Consider the following 22,143-nt stretch of genomic DNA (forward strand, 5'->3'; position numbering starts at 1 on the left):
ATTTAGTACCGGTACCCCATGTATATAGCCTCGTTATTGTTATTTTATTGTGTTAGTTTTTATAGTTTTTTACTTTAGTTTATTTGATAAATATTTTCTTAACTCTTTCTTGAACTGCACTGTTGGTTAAGGGCTTATAAGTAAGCATTTCAAGGTAAGGTCTACACATGTTGTATTCGGGGAGGACAGCCAGTCCCAGTCTAAGGGTTGTGCCAGGGGGCAATGAAATTCACATAGAAAATATCACTCCAAGCTTTCAAAAGTTGGCTGGACTCTGGTCATTGCAAAAATATTGAGTGGGCATAGTGTAACCTATAACATTCAATGTTTTTTGTCACCCATAATACTACTGACATTACTCTTTTTATACAGATTATACAGTAATACAGTAGTAGTATATAAACCCTTTGTGCTCACTTGTTCTTACTTTCATTGATAGCAGCTCAATCAGCTAAGAATAATCAACAAACCGAAACTGTTTCGTGCACGAGGGAATTTCCCGTCCACGTGTCTGAATACACTATTTTGAAGGCGGGATCAAAACAAACACTCTGATTGGTTATGAGAACAAAACGCGAAAAATATCTTAAAGGGCCATACACGAGTCACGTTATAAAACAATAAAAAATGGCCTAACATACAGCTGCTTCTTTAAGACCACTTCAATTTAGCCCATTTTTTTCTGTGTTCACGCCCTGTTGGTGAGGGCGGGGTTATTTTCTAGCTGACGTCTGTGAAATGAAATCAGCTTGTTGCTATTTGTCTCACACAGAATAAAAATTTGCGGGGAGTGATACTGAGTACGGACTAAATCCACTTGGGTTTACAGTGAAAATATACGCGTTTACATTTTTCTATACACTAAGGATTTTATCTTGTGGTGAGTTCCGAGTCCTAATGTATCAAATAAGATTGAACACTGTCATTAACCTGTTGTTTTTTACATTGTTGTTTTGCTGGTTTGCATAGTTTGAAAGACCTGCCTGTGCTGTAAAATCTTGGACATTGTGTGTCATCATTGAGTCGCTACATCCCCGGTATAGCCGCTGGGATAAAGTGAATTTACCGACCAATTATGTGGCTATTTCTCACCGATATATGTCATTGGATGAATATTTTACTAACTTTTGTCTTGACAGTAGTTGTGGGGTGTTGTATTATGACAACATTCGTAGCAAACCTTGTAGGCTGTTTTATTTTGCGCGCTTCGGTCTCTGTAGAGCTACGTTCTGTCGGCACGGTGTCAGCATGTCCAGCTTCTGGTAGGTTTACTTAAACTCTAAACAAGCAAGCAATTTAACCAGGGACTCACATTGGAAAATAGCACATCTATATTGTCGACTATGTAATTCGTTCAACTTTGATTATTAACGTGCATGGTTTATAAACAAAGGAATAAGCAAGTGTAATAAGACAGCTATTACAGGTTGTTCTGAAATAATCAGAGCGCGTTACGATAAAGAAGAGGATAAAGATTATCTGCGGCCGCATAATAAATTATGCAATAGCCTTGGCTTGACAGTTGAGAGAGACAGTTGTCATTGTCATATCTCACAGTTCAGTGTCTGAGGTAGTATGGCCCATATCATGTCAGTTGCCTGAATGGTTTTAGTGTATAATGCTCGACCCACCCGTCTTGACCACACTCCTTATCCATAACCTCACTTTCCCCAATAACTATATGCAGGTACACAGATAAAGAATTAGTTGTCACTGTCAGATTTCCAAATAGTGGGATGTAGTGTGATGGGGTAGATAATTATTACAGGGTGCTGCGTATGTGTCTCTGTGAGTGTGTATGTACACTGTAAGTGTGTAGTGTTTTTTTTGTTGTTGCAGTGAGGGTCTTTGTGGTGTAGGGTCATCTTTGTGATGGAGAGTCTTCTTTGTGGTGTGTACATGACTGTGAGTATAAAGTTGAACTATGTGTTGTTTATGACATTAGTGCTGTACTCTAGAGGTGTATGGGTGTGAATGTTAAGCTGAGCTGATGTGAGTGTGTTGTCAGTATGTGTGAAGGTGATGTTTAGAGTTGTATTAAGTGATAGTAGACTATTTGTGAATCCATGAACCCAATGCAGTAGGGGGAGCCACTGGCTGACACACTCTTAAAAGAGCAGACTTTGGTCTGTGGCAGAGAACTGAATGGAAGTCGTAAGAAAAATAACCTAAGTATTCCGACACCTTCCCATTTTCCACATTTTGTTATGTTACAGCCTTGTTTTAAAATTTATAAAATATATTTTTTCTCTCATCAATCTACACACAATACCCCATAATGACAAAGCAAAACAGGTTTTCATTTTTGTTTGCAAATGTATTACAAACAAAAAACAGAAATACCTTATTTACATAAGTATTCAGACCCTTTGCTATGAGAGACTCGAAATTGAGCTCAAGTGCATCCTGTTTCCATTGATCATCCTTGAGATGTTTCTACAACTTGGAGTCCACCTGTGGTAAATTCAATTGACTGGACATGATTTGGAAAGGTACACACCTGTCTATATAAGGCCCCACAGTTGACAGTGCATGTCAGAACAAAAACCAAGCCATGAAGTCGAAGGAATTGTCTGTAGAACTCAGAGACAGGATTGTGTCGAGGCACAGATCTGGGGAGGGGTACCAAAAAATGTCTGCTGCATTGAAGGTTCCCAAGAACACAGTGGTCTCCATCATTCTTAAATGGAAGAATTTTGGAACCACCAAGACTCTTCCTAGAGCTGGCGGCCCGGCCAAACTGAACAATTGGGGAGAAGGCCCTTGGTCAGGGAGGTGACCAAGAACCCGATGGTCACTCTGACAGAGCTCCAGAGTTCCTCTGTGGAGATGGGAGAACCTACCAGAAGGACAACCATCTCTGCAGCACTCCACCAATCAGGCCTTTATGGTAGAGTGGCCAGATGGAAGCCACTCCTCAGTAAAAGGCACATGACAGCCCGCTTGGAGTTTGCCAAAAGGCACCTGGAGGAATCTCAGACCATGAGAAACAAGATTCTCTGGTCTAATGAAACCAAGATGGAACTCTTTGGCCTGAATGCGTCTGGAGGAAACCTGGCACCATTCCTACGGTAAAGCATGGTGGTGGCAGAATCATGCTGTTGGGATGTTTTTCAACGGCAGGGACTGGGAGACTAGTCAGGATCGAGGGAAAGATGAACGGAGCAAAATACGGAGAGATCCTTGATGAAAACATGCTCCAAAATGCTTATGACCTCAGGCTAGCGAGAAGATTCACCTTCCAACAGGACAATGACCCTAAGCACACAGCCAAGACAAAGCAGAAGTGGCTTTGGGACAAGTCTCTGAATGTCCTTGAGTGGCCCAGCCAGAGCCCGGACTTGAACCTGATCAAACATCTCTGGAGAGACCTGAAAATAGCTGTGCAGCGACGCTCCCCATCCAACCTGATAGAGCTTGATAGCATCTGCAGAGAGAATGGGAGAAACTCCTCAAATACAGGTGTGCAAAGCTTGTAGCATCATACCCAATAAGACTCAAGGCTGTAATTGCTGCCAAATATACTTTAACAAAGTACTGAGTAAAGGGTCTGAATTCTTATGTAAATGTGATATTTCAGTTGTTTGTTTTTTTTATACATTTTCAAAATTTCTGAAAACCTGTATTTGCTTTTTCATTATGGAGTATTGTGTGTAGATTGATGAAATGTGGAAAAAGTCAAGGGGTCTGAATACTTTCTGAATACATTGTATTTTCTTGCAACTTCCATGTTCTTGTCTTGTTTGTCAGAACAAAGCACTAAGTGGTTTTCCACATAGGGCTTATTGTGAATGCATACAGCGTGGCATAGCAAACCCCAGAATAATAGGCACTAAAGAGACTGAGGCAAATCTCTTTGGGTGAATAAATTAAAAAGTGTCCTCAGAAGCTGGCATGTTGACAAATCCAAGGAGAGAAGAGGAGAGTGGCTCTGTCTCTCTTCCTCCAAGGCTGTCATTACCCATTTGTTGCACTCTCATTTGGAAGTGGTGTGTTAGTAGCCTAACTCTGCATTAAAGGCTTGATGAAGAGTTCTGAAAGGGTTCACAAGGTTACTTACATTTCAGAAGTATTTTCATTTTCATTTCATTTTCGTTTGACCCCCATATTGCTGAAGGTTGCGATGCTGTGAATTAACCAAGCAGGGAGATTGTTGTCTGCTAATCTCTTGTGGACAGACTACGTAAGCATAAATGGTACTGTAGAGCAGTCATGCGTGGAGCATATCAAATCCAATTTTATTGGCCACATACACATGGTTAGCAGATGTTAATGCAAGTGTAGTGAAATGCTTGTGCTTCTAGTTCCGGCTATGCAGTAAAATCTAACAAGTAGTCCAACAAATTCACAACAACTACCTTATACACACAAATGTAAAGGGATGGGCAAGAATATGTACAGATAAATATATGGATGAGCGATGGCGTGTGGCATAGGCAAGATGCAGTAGATGGTGTAGAATACAGTACATACATATGAGATGAGTAATGTAGGATATGTAAACATTCTTAAAGTGGCGTTATTTAAAGTGACTAGTGATATTTTATTAATTCAGTTTATTTAAGTGGCCAGAGATTTGAGTCTGTATGTTGGCAGCAGCCTCTCTATGTTAGTGATGGCTGTATAACAGTCTGATGGCCTTGAGATAGAAGCTGTTTTTCAGTCTCTCGCTCCCAGCTTTGATGCACCTGTACTGACCTCGCCTTCTGGATGATAGTGGGGTGAACAGGCAGTGGCTCGGGTGGTTGTTGTCCTTGATGATCTTTTTGGCCTTCCTGTGACATCGGGTGCTGTTGGTGTCCTGGAGGGCAGGTAGTTTGCCCCCACGGTGATGCGTTGTGCAGACCGCACCACCCTCTGGAGAGCCTTGCGGTTGAGGGCGGTGCAATTGCCGCTGTAGTGTCGTCTGCAAACTTGATGATAGAGTTGGAAGCGTGCATGGCCACACAGTCATGGGTGAACAGGGAGTACAGGAGAAGGCTGAGAACTCACCCTTGTGGGGCCCCAGTGTTGAGGATCAGCGGGGTGGAGATGTTGTTTCCTACCTTCATCACCTGGGGGCGGCCCGTCGGAAAGTCCAGGACCCAGTTGCACAGGGCGGGGTCGAGATCCAGGGTCTCAAGCTTAATGATGAGTTTGGAGGGTACTATGGTGTTAAATGCTGAGCTGTAGTCAATGAACAGCATTCTCACATAGGTATTCCTCTTGTCCAGATGGGATAGGGCAGTGTGCAGTGTGATGGCGATTGCATCGTCAGTGGACCTATTGGGGCGGTAAGCAAATTGGAGTTGGTCTAGGGTATCAGGTAGGGTGGAGGTGATATGGTCCTTGACTAGTCTCTCAAAGCACTTCAGGATGACAGAAGTGAGTGCTACGGGGCGATAGTCATTTAGTTCAGTTACCTTAGCTTTCTTGGGAACAGGAACAATGGTGGCCATTTTGAAGCATGGGGACAACAGACTGGGATAGGGATTGGTTGAATATGTCCGTAAACACACCAGCCAGCTGGTCAGCGCATGCTCTGAGGACGCGGCTAGGGATGCCGTCTGGGCCAGCAGCCTTGCGAGGATTAACACGTGTAAATGTTTTACTCACGTTGGCCATGGAGAAGGAGAGCCCGTAGGCTTTGGTAGCGGGCCGTGTCAGTGGCACTGTATTGTCCTCAAAGCGAGCAAAGAAGCTATTTAATGTGTCTGAGAGACGTCGGTGTCCGTGACGGGGCTGGTTTTCTTTTTGTAATCCGTGATTGACTGTAGACCCTGCCTTTACGTTTCGTGTTTGAGCCGTTGAATTGCGACTCTACTTTGTCTCAATACTGAAGCTTTGCTTGTTTGATTATCTTGCAGAGGGAATAGCTGCACGGTTTGTATTCAGTGGTGTTTTCGGTCACCTTGACATGATTAAAAGTAGTGGTTCGCGCTTTCAGTTTCGTATGAATGCTGCCATCAATCCACGGTTTCTGGTTAGGAAAGGTTTTAATGGTCACAGAATGAATGACATCTCCGATGCACTTGCTAATAAACTCGCTCATCAATGTTATTGTCTGAGGCTATCCGGAACCTATCCCAGTCCACGTGATCGAAGCAATCTTGAAGCCTGGAATCTGATTGGTCAGACCAGCGTTGTATTGACCTGAGCACGGGCGTTTCCTGTTTTAGTTACTGTCTATAGTCTGGGAGCAACAAAATGGAGTCATGGTCAGATTTGCCGAAGGCAGAGCGGGGGAGGGCTTTGTATGCATCGCGGAAGTTCAAGTAGCAATGATCCAGAAAGCTACCAGCTCTTGGCGCGCATTCGATAGAATTTAGGAAGTATGGTTCTTAGGTTAGCTTTGTTAAAATCCCCAGCTACAATAAATGCAGCCTCAGGATGTATGGTTTCCAGTTTACATAGAGTCCAGTGAAGTTCTTTCAGGGACGATGAGGGATCTGCTTTGGGGGGGGATATACACGGCTGTGACTATAATCGAAGAGAATTCTCTTGGAAGATAATGCAGTCAGCATTTGATTGTAAGGAATTCTAGGTTGGGTGAACAAAAGGACTTGAGTTCCTGTATGTTGTTTTGATTACACCATGAGTCGTTAATCATAAGGCATACACCCCGCCCTTCTTCTTACCAGAGAGATGTTTGTTTCTGTCGGTGCAATGCGTGTAGAAACCGGGTGGCTGTACCGACTCTGACAACATATCCCAAGTGAGCCATGTTTCCGTGAAACAGAGAATGTTACAATCGCTGATGTCTCTCTGGAAGGCAACTCGTGCCCTAATTTCGTCCACCTTGTTATCTAGAGATTGGACAGTATTCGTTACGGTGCTTTGGACAAATCACATTTTCGCAAGTGTTAGCATCTTTTGAATTTCGGAAGAGGAAGGGATATTTGGCCACTAGTCTAGTTTCCGATCTCTTCTCAACACATATGGACCCAGAACTTAATCGAGCATCTGACCGATTACACAAGACTTTAGTTCTGGGTTAACCAAGATTATTTTCTCTGCTAGCCTAGGGCCTGAAACACTGCGAGTACTGGAGGGATCCTTAAGTGTGATCTTGAAGCAATGTTGTAGAGAATCTTTTAACTTTTTTGTTGTTTTTTACAACTGTCATGAACTATTTATTATAAGCAAGTCTTTAGAGACCAAGCTTCAGTTTTTCCATATAAACCCATTAGTCAGATTTGCAAATAATTTGTTGTCTAGGCTACTCTGCATCTTGTAGTCTCAATTCTTTGGACTGTATGAGGGACCAAGCTAGCCACAGGTCTGCTGGGTTGAGATCGGAGAGAGATGGAGACTGCCTCTCGCTCAACCAAACCCCCGATTTAGGTACATTTAGCCAACAAGTCTCTTAGCCGCAGCCAATTGTGTGGTTTGATGACTGTGACGAGCTGAGCTATTTGTCGAAATCAGCACTGTGCTTCACAACCATAGACTGAGCAGATCTCTGCTAGTTTTCTGTTCCACATAGATATCCTCCAATGACTTGGGTCTGCTCTGTCTGGATCAGCCAGACAGAGGGTTTTATTTATGGAAGGGTAGTTATTATGGATTAGAAAGTTGTCTTTAATGAAAATGAAATGGTAAATGTACTCTGTGGTCCTGCCTGAGGTCATCTCATTAGTACAGAGACAGACATGTTTAGAATCCACATTGATTTGCATATTCAACAACTTACAAAAAAATTGAAGCTGAAACTGGGATTTTATTTTAGGAATAAGGCCTGTTTTTCGTTTGAAGCCAGAAGGAGGCTAGTATCGGCTACATTTATGCCTTTACTAGACTATGGGGATATTTTATATATGAATGCTTCCGCTCAGTGTTTGAGATCAATTGACACCCTTTCCCATGGCACTTTGAGATTTATTTTAAACTGCAAAACCCTTACACACCACTGCACTTTGTATACTAGGGTTGGTTGGCCTTCTCTAGTCACTTATAGGCTCAGTCACTGGTATACTTTTATTTACAAAGCCATTTTGGGTTTACTACCTTAAGATTTGGCCATTTTTATTGTTCAGAAATGTGGTGGGTACTCTCTTCGTTCGCTGGACTTTATCCTGCTAACTGTTCCAAATGTCCGAACTGAATTTGGTAAAAGAGCTTTTATGTACTCTGCGCCATCGTCTTGGAACACCTTACAAAATACTTTTAAACTGGAAGAACTTGTCCCGATTGGTATTTTTAAATCACTGATGAATGATCTTGAGACTGATTCCCTGACCTGGCAATGTTTTTCATTTGCTGTTTTTGATTTTGTTATACTCTTGTGAATTCTATGGTTTTTACTAGATTACTTGTAGTTTTTCATGTTGTTTGTCTGTAATTTTTTGTAATGACTTGGTGCTGCCTATCTTGGCCAGGACGCTCTTGAAAAAGAGATTTTAAATCTCAATGAGCCCTTCCTGGTTAAATAAAGGTTAAATAAAATAAAATTTGAAGGTAAAGATCTCAATTTATCAAAACAGTAGTCAAAGGAAGTCTTAGCAGAGCAATAGGCCCAACTCCCTCTCAATTTCTCTCTCTCTTCTCCCCCTAGGCAGATCTTGGCAGATCGCCGCCGTATGGACGATGAGGAGGATGATGTGTTTGAACCAGACTCCCACTGCTGGCGCACAGCCTTCAGGGAGATAAAGTACGAGGACAGGGGAACCCAGACACCCAGCCCTGTCCTGCCACTGCCCAATAATATGCTGCCCTGCGGGGTGGCCCAGGAGCCCAGACCACTCTTCTACGGTACGGCCACACACACTATGTTAACACACACCCACACAAACACAGTGTGAGGAATAGATAAGAGTGGAGCTCTGCTGTACTCCTCTCTTGGTGCCTGATAGTCCCAGCCACAGCAGCTTTTATGACCTGTGTGTAGTGTACCCAGCTGCTTTCCCATTCAGATGGCACCATTAGGTGATTTAGCCTGGCCCTGACGTGACAACAGGCCATACCTGTATAACTGACCCTTTACTAGAATACCAAGGATAGCCTTCTGTCAGTGATGCCCTCTCTGTCCTGTCACACTACAGATAGCACTGGTAATGGAAAAGATTACTGTATCTGAACTTTGGCGTTGTTATGAGTTGCGGAGCATATGGCACTCTCAATGAACATTAAGATATTGACATGACCAGTATCTATGGATTTTTTCCCACAGGCAACGCAGGCTTTCGATTGCACTTCCCAGCGCAGTTTGAGCGTGTTGGAGACCAGGGGCCTCTGGGAGAGCGAGGGGGGATGGAGAGGCTCAATCAGCAGCCCCAGCAGCCAGCACGCAGCATAGAGATCTGCATTGGACAGAAACTCCAACTCATCGGAGACCAGTTCCACCAAGAACATGTTCAAGTGGTGAGAATACCCAACGTGACTGACTGCACAGCACAGCTAAAGCCCACTGAACAGGCCTACTGTACTCAGAGGTCTGCTGAGAGAGAGACTGAGCAGCAGAAGTGGCTTCTTTACGGGCATCCATTGTGTTCACGTCTCAGTGTCCCTTGTTTGTTTTGGCTAGTCAGTGAGCATGCATTAGCCCAGTGTTCTGACCTCTCATTCTACCCCCCCAAGACGTAGCTTAACCAGGGCAGCCTTTTCCCACACTCACCCCTTCCCTCCCGGCCTCAGCTTCCTGTTTATTTCTCTCTGCCTCTCTCACCCCATTTCCTCCCTATGCTGCCATGGCGCCACAGGGGGCATGGAGGAGTCCACACCAAACACTGTATACTATGGTCGGGGTGACACTGCTAGTTTCTGTACTGGCTGCATTGAAGTAGTCATACTGTTCTCTCTTGACATTCTAAAAGTTAGGTTGTATTGGTGTTAGAACCGTGGATCATTGAGAGTTTCTTTCTGCAGAGCACCAATGGCACATTTAGAGGAAAAGGAAAACACAGAATCAAAGACACACACTCACACACACTCTTACATGTATTAACACACTCAACACACTCTCATACAGAGACAAAGCTGAAGTGACCGGACTAGGTAAACTTGTTGCTACGATTATGATATGTGATTGTCTCACCCAGCTATCTTAAGATGAATGCACCAATTGTAAGTCGCTCTGGATAAGAGCGTCTGCTAAATAACTAAAATGCAAAAACTAATGTTGTACCCGAAGCTTGGTGCGTGAGCCCAGGTGAACAGCTGTGGTTAGGGAGTCTGACCAACTAAAGACAACCGTCTTGCATTTCCTTAAAATCTCTTTCATGAATTGCATGGACCTCTTGAGTCTTAAGCATGAAACACACAGAGAATCTCACTGCCGATAGACTGCTGACTAGGTACTTACCACAGTGGGAGGTCATTCCTTCACTTGCTAGAACAAAAGCGGTACCTGCTGCATTCTGCCCCAGAAGCGACGAACCTGCCGTTTCTATTTGTAGAATTACAATGCTCGTCAGTGGCCAACAACTTGACTTTGAGCGAATCAGAGAGCACGAACCCCCACGTGGGGGAGCCATCATGAGTGACAACAAAAAGGAAAAAAGAAAGCATTTTCTCTGTACATTCATGGTTAAATGTCATGAGCCAGTCACACTTCATATGCAATGTAGGCTATGGGATAGTAACTAGCTAAGTACACAGACGCAATGCACACAACACTAAATACTTCCTCCAAGCTATCTATCACTGTAGTTAGTATTGACATAATTAAAGCTGCAATATGTAACTTTTTGGGGGACCCAACCAAATTCACATAGAAATGTAAGTTATAGATCTGTCATTTTTATTGAAAACAAGTCTAAGGGGTAGATCGGTTCTATGTGCACTATGTCTATGCTTCCCTGTCTTGTACACCACCACAAGTTTTGTACACCAGCTTCAAACAGCTGAAAATACAACATCTTTGGTTATGGTAAATATATTTCACAGCGGTTTAGATGGCACAATGATCTCTACACTATACTTGCTTGTTTTGTCACATAACTGAAATTAGGCGAAATATTCAAATTTTAGCAACCAGGAAATGGCTGAGCGATTTCTCTGTAGTGCATCTTTAAATCACAATGGATTAGTGTCTGTCAAACAGCTGCCTGTGTTAGCTGCCGAGTTAGTGCAGTGTCCTTAGCTAGCTAGAAAGCTATGTTGTGCTAGCTAGTGAATATGCTAACATTAGGTAGCTAGCAAAAAAAAGGATTTCTCTGTACTTTGCTCCGTTCATCTTTCCCTCGATCTTGACTAGTCTCCCAGTCACTGCCGCTGAAAAACATCCCCACAGCATGATCCTGCCACCACCATGCTTCACCGTAGGGATGGTGCCAGGTTTCCTCCAGACATGGCGCTTCGCATTCAGGCCAAAGAGTTCAATCTTGGTTTCATCAGACCAAAGAATCTTGTGTCTCATCGTCTGAGAGTCTTTTAGATGCCTTTTGGCAAACTCCAAGTGGGCTGTCATGTGCCTTTTACTGAGGAGTGGCTTCCATCTGGCCACTCTACCATAAAGGCATGATTGGTGGAGTGCTGCAGAGATGGTTGTCCTTCTGGAAGGTTCTCCCATCTCCACAGAGGAACGGTGGAGCTCTGTCAGAGTGAATATCGGCCAAGGCCCTTTTCTACCGGTTGCTCAGTTTGGCTGGGCGGCCAGCTCTAGGAAGAATCTTGGTGGTTCCAAAATGCTTCCATTTTAGAATGAAGAATGTCACTGTGTTCTTGGGGACCTTCAGTGCTGCAGGCATTTTTTGGTACCCTCCCCTAGATCTGTGCTGCGACACAATTCTGTCTCTGAGCTCTACGGCCAATTCCTTCTACCTCATGGCTTGGTTTGTGTTCTGACATGCACTGTCAACTGTGGGATTTTATATAGACAGGTGTGTGCCTTTCCAAATCATGTCCAAACAATTTGAATTTGACCACAGGTAGACTCCAATAAAGTTGTAGAAACATCTCAAGGATGATTCATGGAAACAGAATGCATTTTTTTCTCCCACACTCATGCTGAGATTTTATTAATACCACAGACTTCTGTCCTGCAGCCACAGTGCACTGTGACTCATCTGATATGACACAGGACATTGCAGGCAGGCGTTATTACACTAGGGCTATGTTACACTGACTGGCGCACAGCAGAGCCTCAGCAGAGACAGGCCAGGGCAGGGGATAAGGGAAGAGTCTCTCTCTCTCGTTTCTCACTGGGTAAACACAACAAGTAACATCAGGATGAGTGAGAACATTGTGATGTCATATCCTGAAGCGACAGAGCGATAGGGCTCACACACTTACACGCTGTTAACCTCAGCAATTAACCTCTCTCGGGCAGGCCAACATCCGGTGAAATTACAGAGCGCCAAATTCAAAATACAAAATTGCTAATATTAAAAATTCATGAAAATACAAGTCTCATACATGATTCTTTAGCTTAGAATCTTGGTAATTGAACCGCGTGGTCCAATTTACAATAGGCTTTACGGCGAAAGCATAGCATTTGATTGTCTGAGGACAGCGCCTCACATACTTCCTGCATTAACATAAATTCATAACCTGCAAAGGTGTCACAAGACTCAAAAATAGCGATAAAATAAATAACTTACCTTTGAAGATCTTCATCTTTTTGCAATCCAAAGGTCCCCAGTTACACAAGAATGGTTGTTTTTTTCGATAAAGTCCCTCTTTGTATCCCAAAAACTCAGTTTGGTTGGCGGGTTTTGTTCAGTAATCCACTGGCTCAAAGGCGGTCAAAACATGCAGACGAATACATCCTAATAGTACCGGTAAAGTTCGTCAAAACATGTCAAACGATGTTTATAATTAATCTTCAGGTTGTCAATTATCTAAATAATCTATAATATTTCAACCGGACAATAGCGTATTCAATAGAAAGGAAAAACAACGAATGGCCATAGAAAACCATAGGAAAGTCCAATGACCTCAACAAACAATTCCTGGATGGATTGTCCTCGGGGTTTCGCCTGCAAAATCAGTTCCGTTATACCCACAGACAATATTTTAACAGTTTTAGAAACTGAGTGTTTTCTATCCAATACTACCAATTATATGCATATCCTAGCTTCTGGGCCTGAGTAACAGGCAGTTTACTTTGGGCACGTTTGTCATCCAAACTTCAAAATACTGCCCCCTGCCCCAGAGAGGCTAAGGAAAAAAATAACCGCGTGAGGAATTGTTTTTTAGATTTCCGATGCCCAGAGAATAGTGGATCTGGAATATTGACTTTGATTACCTACATAGTAACCAACAATTAGGTGTTATTTCAGTTCTTGATTTACTCTCTTGTCATTCGAGTGGGCAGAATTACTGTTATTGTGTGCAGAGCCCACTCAGCCCAGGGAGTTATACAAGCCTGAGTCTCTGAGAGTTTCTCTCTGCCTGTCTGGCTGCTGTTGAGTGATGCTTGGACAGACGAACCCCAAACAGATCAGTGTGGTTTGTATGCGTGATCTCAAGTTTAGCCCATGGCTGCTATTCCTGGCTGTGTGGTTTTGTTGTGTATTTAAGTCTTCAGCAGTGAGGTAGGTACACTCATTTCCATGCTGCATGTATGCACACACCCACATAAACTCAACAAAAAAAGAAACATCCCTTTTTCAGGACCCTGTCTTTCAAAGATAATTCATACAATTTCAAATAACTTCACAGATCTTCATTGTAAAGTGTTTAAACACTGTTTCCCATGCTTGTTCAATGAACCATAAACAATTAATGAACATGCACCTGTGGAACGGTCGTTAAGACACTAACAGCTTACAGACGGTAGGCAATTAAGGTCACAGTTATAAAAACTTAGGACACTAAAGAGGTCTTTCTACTGACTCTGAAAAACTCAAAAAAAAAGATGCCCAGGGTCCCTGCTCATCTGCGGGAACGTGCCTTAGGCATGCTGCAAGGAGGCATGAGGACTGCAGATGTGGCCAGGGCAATAAATTGCAATGTCCGTACTGTGAGACGCCTAAGACAGCGCTACAGGGAGACAGGACGGACAGCTGATTGTCCTCGCAGTGGCAGACCACGTGTAACAACACCTGCACAGGATCGGTACATCCAAACATCACACCTGCGGGACAGGTACAGGATAGCAACAACAACTGCCCGAGTTATACTAGGAACGCACAATCCCTCCTTCAGTGCTCAGACTGTCCACAACAGACTGAGAGAGGCTGGACTGAGGGCTTGTAGGCCTGTTGTAAGGCGGGTCCTCACCAGACATCACCGGCAACAACGTCACCTATGGACACAAACCCACCGTCTCTGGTGCTCTTCACTGACGTGCTCTTCACTGACGAGCCGCGGTTTTGTCTCACCAGGGGTGATGGTCGGATGCGCGTCTATCGTCTAAGGAATGAGCGTTACACCAAGGCCTGTACTCTGGAGTGGGATCGATTTGGAGGTGGAGTGTCCGTCATGGTCTGGGGTGGTGTGTCACAGCATCATTGGACTGAGCTTGTTGTCATTGCAGGCAATCTCAACGCTGTGTGTTACAGGGAAGACATCCTCCACCCTCATGTGGTACACTTCCTGCAGGCTCATCCTGACATGACCCTCCAGCATGACAATGCCACCAGCCATACTGCTCGTTCTGGATCTAAATCCCATTGAGCACGTCTGGGACCTGTTGGATCGGAGGGTGAGGGCTAGGGCCATTCCCCCCCCCCCCCCCCCCCCAGAAATGTCCCGGAACTTGCAGGTGAATTGGTGGAAGAGTGCGGTAACATCTCACAGCAAGAACTGGCAAATCTGGTGCAGTCCATGAGGAGGAGATGCACTGCAGTACTTAATGCAGCTGGTGGCCACATACTGACTGTTACTTTTGATTTTGACCCCCCTTTTGTTCAGGGACACAATATTCCATTTCTGTTAGTGGCATGTCTGTGGAACTTGTTCAGTTTATGTCTCAGTTGTTGAATCTTATGTTCATACAAATATTTACACGTTACATTTGCTGAAAATAAACACAGTTGACAGTGAGAGGACGCTGTGTGCGTGTGTGTGAGTGAGTGTGTGTGCGTGCATGCATGAGACTGAGTGTGATCTCGTCTTTCAGTCTCACTTGGACTGCCACTTTTCAATGTTGATATGTCTCTCTCTCTCTCGCCATCCCTCTATTTCTCCCTCTTCTTGGATTATTGCAATTATGTAGTGCATCAGCAGGCTTTCAAACACAGTTTGACGTTCATCTCTTTGATTGACTCATAAATGAAGAGACATGGCATACTGTGTATTATGGCTCAACCCCCTCCTATTTCCATATCATCCTCCCATCATGGCAGGGGAAGGGCTTAAGGTGCTTAAGAGTATAAGAGGAGCATTGGTGCTGACAGATAAATTGCTCCTCAGTATGAGAAGGCTGGAGGGGACAGAGCAGAGGTCCCTAGAGCAGAGCAGGACTGACATGACAGTAATGACAGTCACAATGACAGGAAGACTGCCACAGTCTGCATGGGGGCGAGGAGCAGAGTTGAGTTACAATAGTGTGTTTTTCTAAAGACTCCTCCTGGTGCTTTCGATGAGAGTGTTGAAAGCGCAAGCATTGAATGTCCCTAGGGTGTGTGTGTGTGTGTGTGTGTGTGTGTGTGTGTGTGTGTGTGTGTGTGTGTGTGTGTGTGTGTGTGTGTGTGTGTGTGTGTGTGTGTGTGTGTGTGTGTGTGTGTGTGTTTCCTTTCCTTTTCTTCTCACTGTTCTATAAGGGCACTCTATTTTCTTTACAGCACAGAGGAGGGGGTGGGGAATAATGCTTGTGGTTGTTGTTGAGATGTGCATGTCTATATTCCTGTCCACTCCTGCCTCTTGGCTGCACTCCTGTCCTAAGCTGTGAGTCTCTGGCCACTGGTCGCTGCCTGTCTGTGTAGCTGATAAGCCAATGCTTGTCTGAGCCATTGGGCCGACAGACAGACAGGTTGCCTGCATTATGAGGCTCTGACAAACACATCAGGCTTGTGTTAAAGTGATGATGCTCGGCACACGCATACTCAGGCTGACTGGCTCTCATTCAGGCAAATGAGAAATAAGAGCACTCAGGCTATCCGGAAGGCCAAAGTTAGTTACTTTAAGGAGAAGTTCTCTCACTGTGGGTCTAACCCCAAGAAGTTCTGGAAAATGGTTAAAGACCTGGAGAATAAACCCTCCTCCTCACAGCTGCCCATGTCCCTTAATGTTGATGATGAGGTTGTTACTGACAAGGAGCACATGGCTGAGCTCTTTAATCACCACTTCATTAAGTCAGGATTCCTATTTGACTCTGCCATGCCTCCTTGCCCGTCCAACATTTCCTCATCTCCCACCCCTTCTAATGCGACTAGCCCCGATGCTCCTCCCTCTTTTCCCCTGCCCCGCTACAAAGTTTCTCCCTGCTGAGTCAGAGGTGCTAAAGGAGCTCCTTAAACTTGACCCCAAAAACCATCTGTGTCAGATGGTTTAGACCCTTTCTTCTTTAAGGTTGCTGCCCCTATCAGCGCCAAGCCTATCTTTGACCTTTTTAACCTGTCTCTCCTCTCTGGGGAAGTTCCCATTACTTGGAAGGCAACCACGGTGTGTCCTTTATTTAAAAGGGGATATCAAGCTGATCCTAACTGTTATAGGCCTATTTCTATGTTGCCCTGTTTATCAGAAGTGTTGGACAAACTGACTGGCTTTCTTGATGTCTATAGTAATCTCTCTGGTATGTGGTTTCCGCTCAGGTCATGGATGTGTCACTGCAACCTTAATGGTCCTCAATGATGTCACCATTGCCCTTGATTCTAAGCAATGTTGTGCTGCTATTTTTATTGACTTGGCCAAAGCTTTTGATACGGCAGACCATTCCATTATTGTGGGCCGGCTAAGGAGTATTGGTGTCGCTGAGGGGTCTTTGGCCTGGTTTGCTAACTACCTCTCTCAAAGAGTGCAGTGTCTCAACAAGGGAGTACCCCAAGGCTCGATCCTAGGCCCCACGCTCTTCTCAATTTACATCAACAACATAACTCAGGCAGTAGGAAGCTCTCTCATCCATTTATATGCAGATGATTCAGTCTTATACTCAGCTGGCCCCTCTCTGGATTTTGTGTTCAACACTCTACAACAAAGCTTTCTTAGTGTCCAACAAGCTTTCTTTGCCCCTAACCTTGTTCTGAACACCTCCAAAACAAAGGTCATGTTATTTGGTAAGAAGAATGCTCCTCTCCCCACAGGTGTGATTACTACCTCTGAGGGTTTAGAGCTTGAGATAGTCACCTCATACAAGTAATTGGGAGTATGGCTAGATGGTACATTGTCCTTCTCTCAGCACAAGCTGCAGGCTAAGGTTAAATCTAGACTTGGTTTCCTCTATCGTAATCGCTCCTCTTTCACCCCAGCTGCCAAACTAACCCTGATTCAGATATCCATCCTACCCATGGTAGATTACGTAGACATAATTTATAGTTTGGCAGGTAAGGGTGCTCTCCAGCGGCTGGATGTTCTTTACCATTCGGCTATCAGATTTGCCACCAATGCTCCTTATAGGACTCATCACTGCACTCAATACTCCTCTGTAAACTGGTCATCTCCGTATACCCGTCGTAAGACCCACTGCTTGATGCTTATTTATAAAAACCCTCTTAGGCCTCACTCCCCCCTATCTGAGATACCTACTGCAGCCCTCATCCTCCACAAACAACACCCGTTCTGCCAGTCACATTCTGTTAAAGGTCCCCAAAGCACACACATCCCTGGGTCACTCCTCTTTTCAGTTCGCTGTAGCTAGCGACTGGAATGAGCTGCAACAAACACTTAAACTGGACAGTTTTATCTCCATCTCTTCATTCAAAGACTCAATCATGGACACTTACTGACAGTTGTGTCTACTTCGCGTGATGTATTGTTGTCTCTACCTTCTTGCCCTTTGTGCTGTTGTCTGTGCCCAATAATGTTTGTACCATGTTTTGTGCTGCTACCATGTTGTGCTGCTGCCATGTTATGTTGCTACCATGTTGTTGTCATGTTGTGTTGCTACCATGCTGTGTTGTCATGTGTTGCTGCCATTCTATGTTGTTGTCTTAGGTCTCTCTTTATGTCGTTTTGTGGTGTCTCTCTTGTCGTGATGTGTGTTTTGTCCTATATTTTATTGTATTTTTAATCCCAGCCCCCATCCCCGCAGGAGGCCTTTTGCCTTCTTGTAGGCCGTCATTGTAAAGAAGAATTTGTTCTTAACTGACTAGCCTAGTTAAATAAAGGTTAAAAAAATGTGTAAATAAAAGTCTGGCAAGTGTCTATACCCTTCAGGCACCATGTTTTGCAGAGATACGCAATGTGTCTCCAGTGCGCATCCACAGCCCGGTGCGTTCTGTGCCAGCTCCTCGCACTTGCCGTGCTAAAGTGAGCATCCAGCCAGGACGGGTTGTGCCGGCTCAGCGCTCCTGGTCTTCAGTACGCCTCCTTGGTCCAGGATATCCTGCGCCGGCTCTACGCACTGTGTCGCCAGTGAGCCTTCACAGCCCAGTGCGTCCTGTGCCAGCGTCCCGCACTTGCCGGGCTAAAGTGAGCATCCAGACAGGACGGGTTGTGCCAGCTCTACGCTTCAGACCTCCAGTGCGCCTCCATGGCCCAGTATATCCTGTGCCAGCTCCGCGCACCCGGTCTTCAGTGTGTCTCCCCAGCCCGGTACGACCTGTGCCTGCTCCACGCACCCGGCCTCCAGTGCGTCTCTCCACCCTGGTACGCACTGTGCCTGTTCCACGCACCCGGCCTTCAGTGCGTCTCTCCAGCCTGGTACGCCCTGTGCCTGCTCCACGCACCCAGTCTCCAGTGCGTCTCCCCAGCCTGGTACGCCCTGTGCTGGCTCCACGCACCAAGCCTCCAGTGGTGATCCATGGCCCGAAGCCTCCAGTGATGATCCATGGCCTGAAGCCTCCAGTGGTGATCCTTGGCCTGAAGCCTGCAGTGATGATCCATGGCACGAAGTCTCCAGTGATGATCCATGGCACGAAGCCTCCAGTGATGATCCATGGCATGAAGCCTCCAGTGATGATCCATGGCACGAAGCCTCCAGTGATGATCCATGGCCCGAAGCCTCCAGTGATGATCCATGGCACGAAGCCTGCAGTGAAGATCCATGGCCCGAATCCTCCAGTGACGCTCCATGGCACGAAGCCTCCAGCGACGATCCATGGCCCGGAGCCTCCAGCGACGATCCATGGCCCGGAGCCTCCAGCGACGATCCATGGCCCGGAGCCTCCAGCGACGATCCATGGCCCGGAGCCTCCAGCGACGAGCCAAGGTCCGGAGCCTCCAGCGACGAGCCAAGGTCTGGAGCCTCCAGCGACGAGCCAAGGTCCGGAGTCTCCAGCGGGGGTTCCCAGTCCAGAGCCGCCTGCGAGGGTCCACAGTCCAAAGCCTCCAGCGACGGTCCCCGGTCCGGTCGTAACCGTGGATGGATTATCTTGTCAAAGAGAAACGCTCACTAACAGGGATGTAAACAAATTTGTGCACAGCATTTGAGAGAAATACGCTTTGTGTACGAATGGAACATTTTAGGGATCTTTTACTTCAGCTCATGAAACATGGGACCAAGACTTTACATGTTACGTTTATATTTTTGTTCAATATAGTTCAATTTGTGCTTTGGATAATGTATATTTATGACGCAGACTTCATCGTTATTATGCAATTATCAAAATATCCCCAGGTTAACTTTTGATAAATGCTATATCACAAAACTAGTGCTATCAAGATTCCCAGTAGTACCTCAAATAGCCGATGGCTATACAATAATGTATTTCTTCCTTTTCTACCTTTTACAAAAACGTGTGTGTGTGGGTGTGGACAGTGCATGAGCCTGTTTGAAACTGGCACCAGCTTATGCAACGCTCTGCAAAGTTCATCTCACTGTATGGGGGCTAGTGAAAACCTGGGTCTTATCACATTGCAAAGTGCAGGCTAGTTGTAAACAGGTTGATTTCTGGGCTTGCACACAGATGCTGCCTCAGCTGTCATGTTAAGAAACAAGTCAACTCGGCAGTCACGCTTTGGTGGAATTGGTTTACAACGGGAGAATGTTGTCTGACACTGGCAATGTGCTAAAAGTGTATTGTCAAAGCTTTTTATTAAGCCTATTGTTGCTCTTTGTTAATGTGTGACGTGTATCTGAAATAGCTGTGGTGTTATCAGGTCCGGTAGTGTCTGTGTTTCGTCTGTGGACCTAAGCTCAGCTCTCATACTGAGATGTGTTCCTGTGGATCCACGCCCCTCCTCAAGTGCTCTCTAGTCCTATATAGTGCAATTATCTTATCTCCTCCTCTATGGCAGAGATAGCATTATCCTCCTAATCACACAGCATCCAGTTGGCTCTCCAGCCAGAGAGGGAGAGGGAGGCTGCTCCTGATGTGCTGTTGGATTCTGTTTCCATAGACTTGCTGTGCAATGAATGTGTCTGTGGCATGGGGTGATAGTTAGTGTTACATTGGCTGTATAGGGTTTTCAATCCTGCACACAAAGAAACTGCATTAATAAGTAGTGCTGGACACACACACAGACTGTTGTGAGAATATCAGAGCCGTTCCGGTGTCTGGTTATGACCTATCCCTCCTCAATTCACCATGTTGATCCCTCTCAATCACTATCACCACCCATCACACACCAACACACACCCACAGCTCCAACTGAAAACCCTGGTAAAGGAATGATGACATATATTATTTCATTGACTATGCCAGTTCCCTGTCCACATGCTGCTCTGACTCGCTTGTTTTTCTCCCTTGTTTTGTTGCAGTATCACCGAAACCAAAGAAACATGAGGCCCTTGTGGAGGCGCCTGGCCTCGGCTCTGCTCACCCTGCTGTTTGAGCAGGAGGCCATCGCTGGAGGGGAGAGAGCAGGGTGGAGGTGATGGAGAGGACCAGCCCAGACTACCCCTCTCCCACAAGGACTGGACTCCTAATGGCACTGTCAAATCTAACACGGGTCTGTTGGGGAAAAATAACAAAAGAGAAAAGGTCCCCGCGGGACGGAGACAACCATTTTTTACGAGGTCGTTTTTTCCCAAGAAGATGCCATGTTGTTTCACGAGATTCCTCTACTGGACGATGTCCTTATTTTGGTAATTGTTTGATGTAGTATTTTGTACAGTACATTATTCCTGTTGAATTTGTTTGCACTTCCGTATGTGTACATCTTGAATGGCCTCCATGGTCCCGGGAATGCCTTGTCAATGTCTTCTACCACAACCCAATGACTGTTGACAAGAACCAAGCAGAAGAAAGAAAGAGATGGAGGTATCTGAAGAAGGGAAAGAAGAGTGGTTCATGGGGGTTTTTTTTCTGAGGTTTCCAGGAAATAATTGGTCAAATTTGATAACTTACTAATTTCCAAAGATGCAGTCTCTCAGAACAAAGCATTTTTTCACCTCAACCTTCTCCTCAATGGGGTTGTGTATACTGTTATATTACATGTTGATTATTCTTTGCTCTTCCAGTCACTTTTATTGTTTTGATTTCAATAATTGTTGTTTTTCCCATTGTCACCAAAAATAATCAAACATCCAGTGGCTTCTGATGTGGTAAATCCCACTTTGTGGTGTGAAGGTAGATACAGTACATAGCCGCGGGAAATAGCTGCAGCACCTCCTGATGAAAAAAATTATATATATATATATATAATAAAAAATATATATAAAAAACATTTTCTCATATAATTTGTGAACTAGGCCTTTATTACTGCTGTATTAGCAGAGAAAAATCCTTCTTAGGACCCCCACCCCACCCCCCATCAACAGCACTCCCAACCCAAAACATCTACCCGCAGCCATGATACATGATACAACTTCCAAAAGGAAGTGGATCCCACGAGTTACTCAGAGAGAACACCAGATTTTCAATCATAGTTTATTTCAGATTTATCTTTTACTTATTTCATAAATCCCCAAACTGGACCCCAGTCATTGTAAGAGAGAGTGTGCTGATAATTTTTGTGTCTTAAGACTAACAGGCCCTTCAAGTGGAGCTATGTATCCACACTGTTTGCACTATAGTACATCAGTCAGGACTAGATTAGGTTACAAAGCCAACCTCTGTCATTTAATGAAGGTTTTTAACTGTATCTGACTTGTCATGGTAACATTACGATGTTTTCATTCACATGACCAAGACATATCATCCCAGGAAGTGACTGAATATGGCCTGTTATTATTAGAAAAACATCTGAGGTACAAGTGATGCTGGTTAACTGAATGCCTCATTGAAATTAAAATGTTTT

General features: G+C 44.9%; 1 protein-coding gene across 1 annotated transcript; it reads left to right on the plus strand.

The window, feature by feature from the left end:
* The first annotated feature begins 760 nt into the window (after nucleotides 1–760).
* On the plus strand, nucleotides 761–21,144 carry LOC106583292 (bcl-2-modifying factor). The gene is made up of 4 exons (XM_014167329.2): nucleotides 761–880; nucleotides 8,534–8,730; nucleotides 9,149–9,339; nucleotides 20,663–21,144. Exons 2-4 carry the CDS (start codon nucleotides 8,559–8,561, stop codon nucleotides 20,777–20,779), a joined length of 480 nt encoding a protein of 159 aa, XP_014022804.1. The 5' UTR covers nucleotides 761–880; nucleotides 8,534–8,558; the 3' UTR covers nucleotides 20,780–21,144.
* The last annotated feature ends 999 nt before the right edge of the window (nucleotides 21,145–22,143 follow it).

The sequence above is a fragment of the Salmo salar genome, chromosome ssa01, assembly GCF_905237065.1.
Source record: "Salmo salar chromosome ssa01, Ssal_v3.1, whole genome shotgun sequence".
Lineage (NCBI taxonomy): Eukaryota > Metazoa > Chordata > Actinopteri > Salmoniformes > Salmonidae > Salmo > Salmo salar.

Excerpts from the sequence above, each read along its gene's own strand:
- LOC106583292 (XM_014167329.2), top strand. The coding sequence starts at position 8,559 with ATGGACGATGAGGAGGATGATGTGTTTGAACCAGACTCCCACTGCTGG. Across the intron at positions 8,731-9,148 it reads GCCCAGACCACTCTTCTACG|GCAACGCAGGCTTTCGATTG; the intron begins GTACGGCCACAC and ends TTTTTCCCACAG. Across the intron at positions 9,340-20,662 it reads ACCAAGAACATGTTCAAGTG|TATCACCGAAACCAAAGAAA; the intron begins GTGAGAATACCC and ends GTTTTGTTGCAG.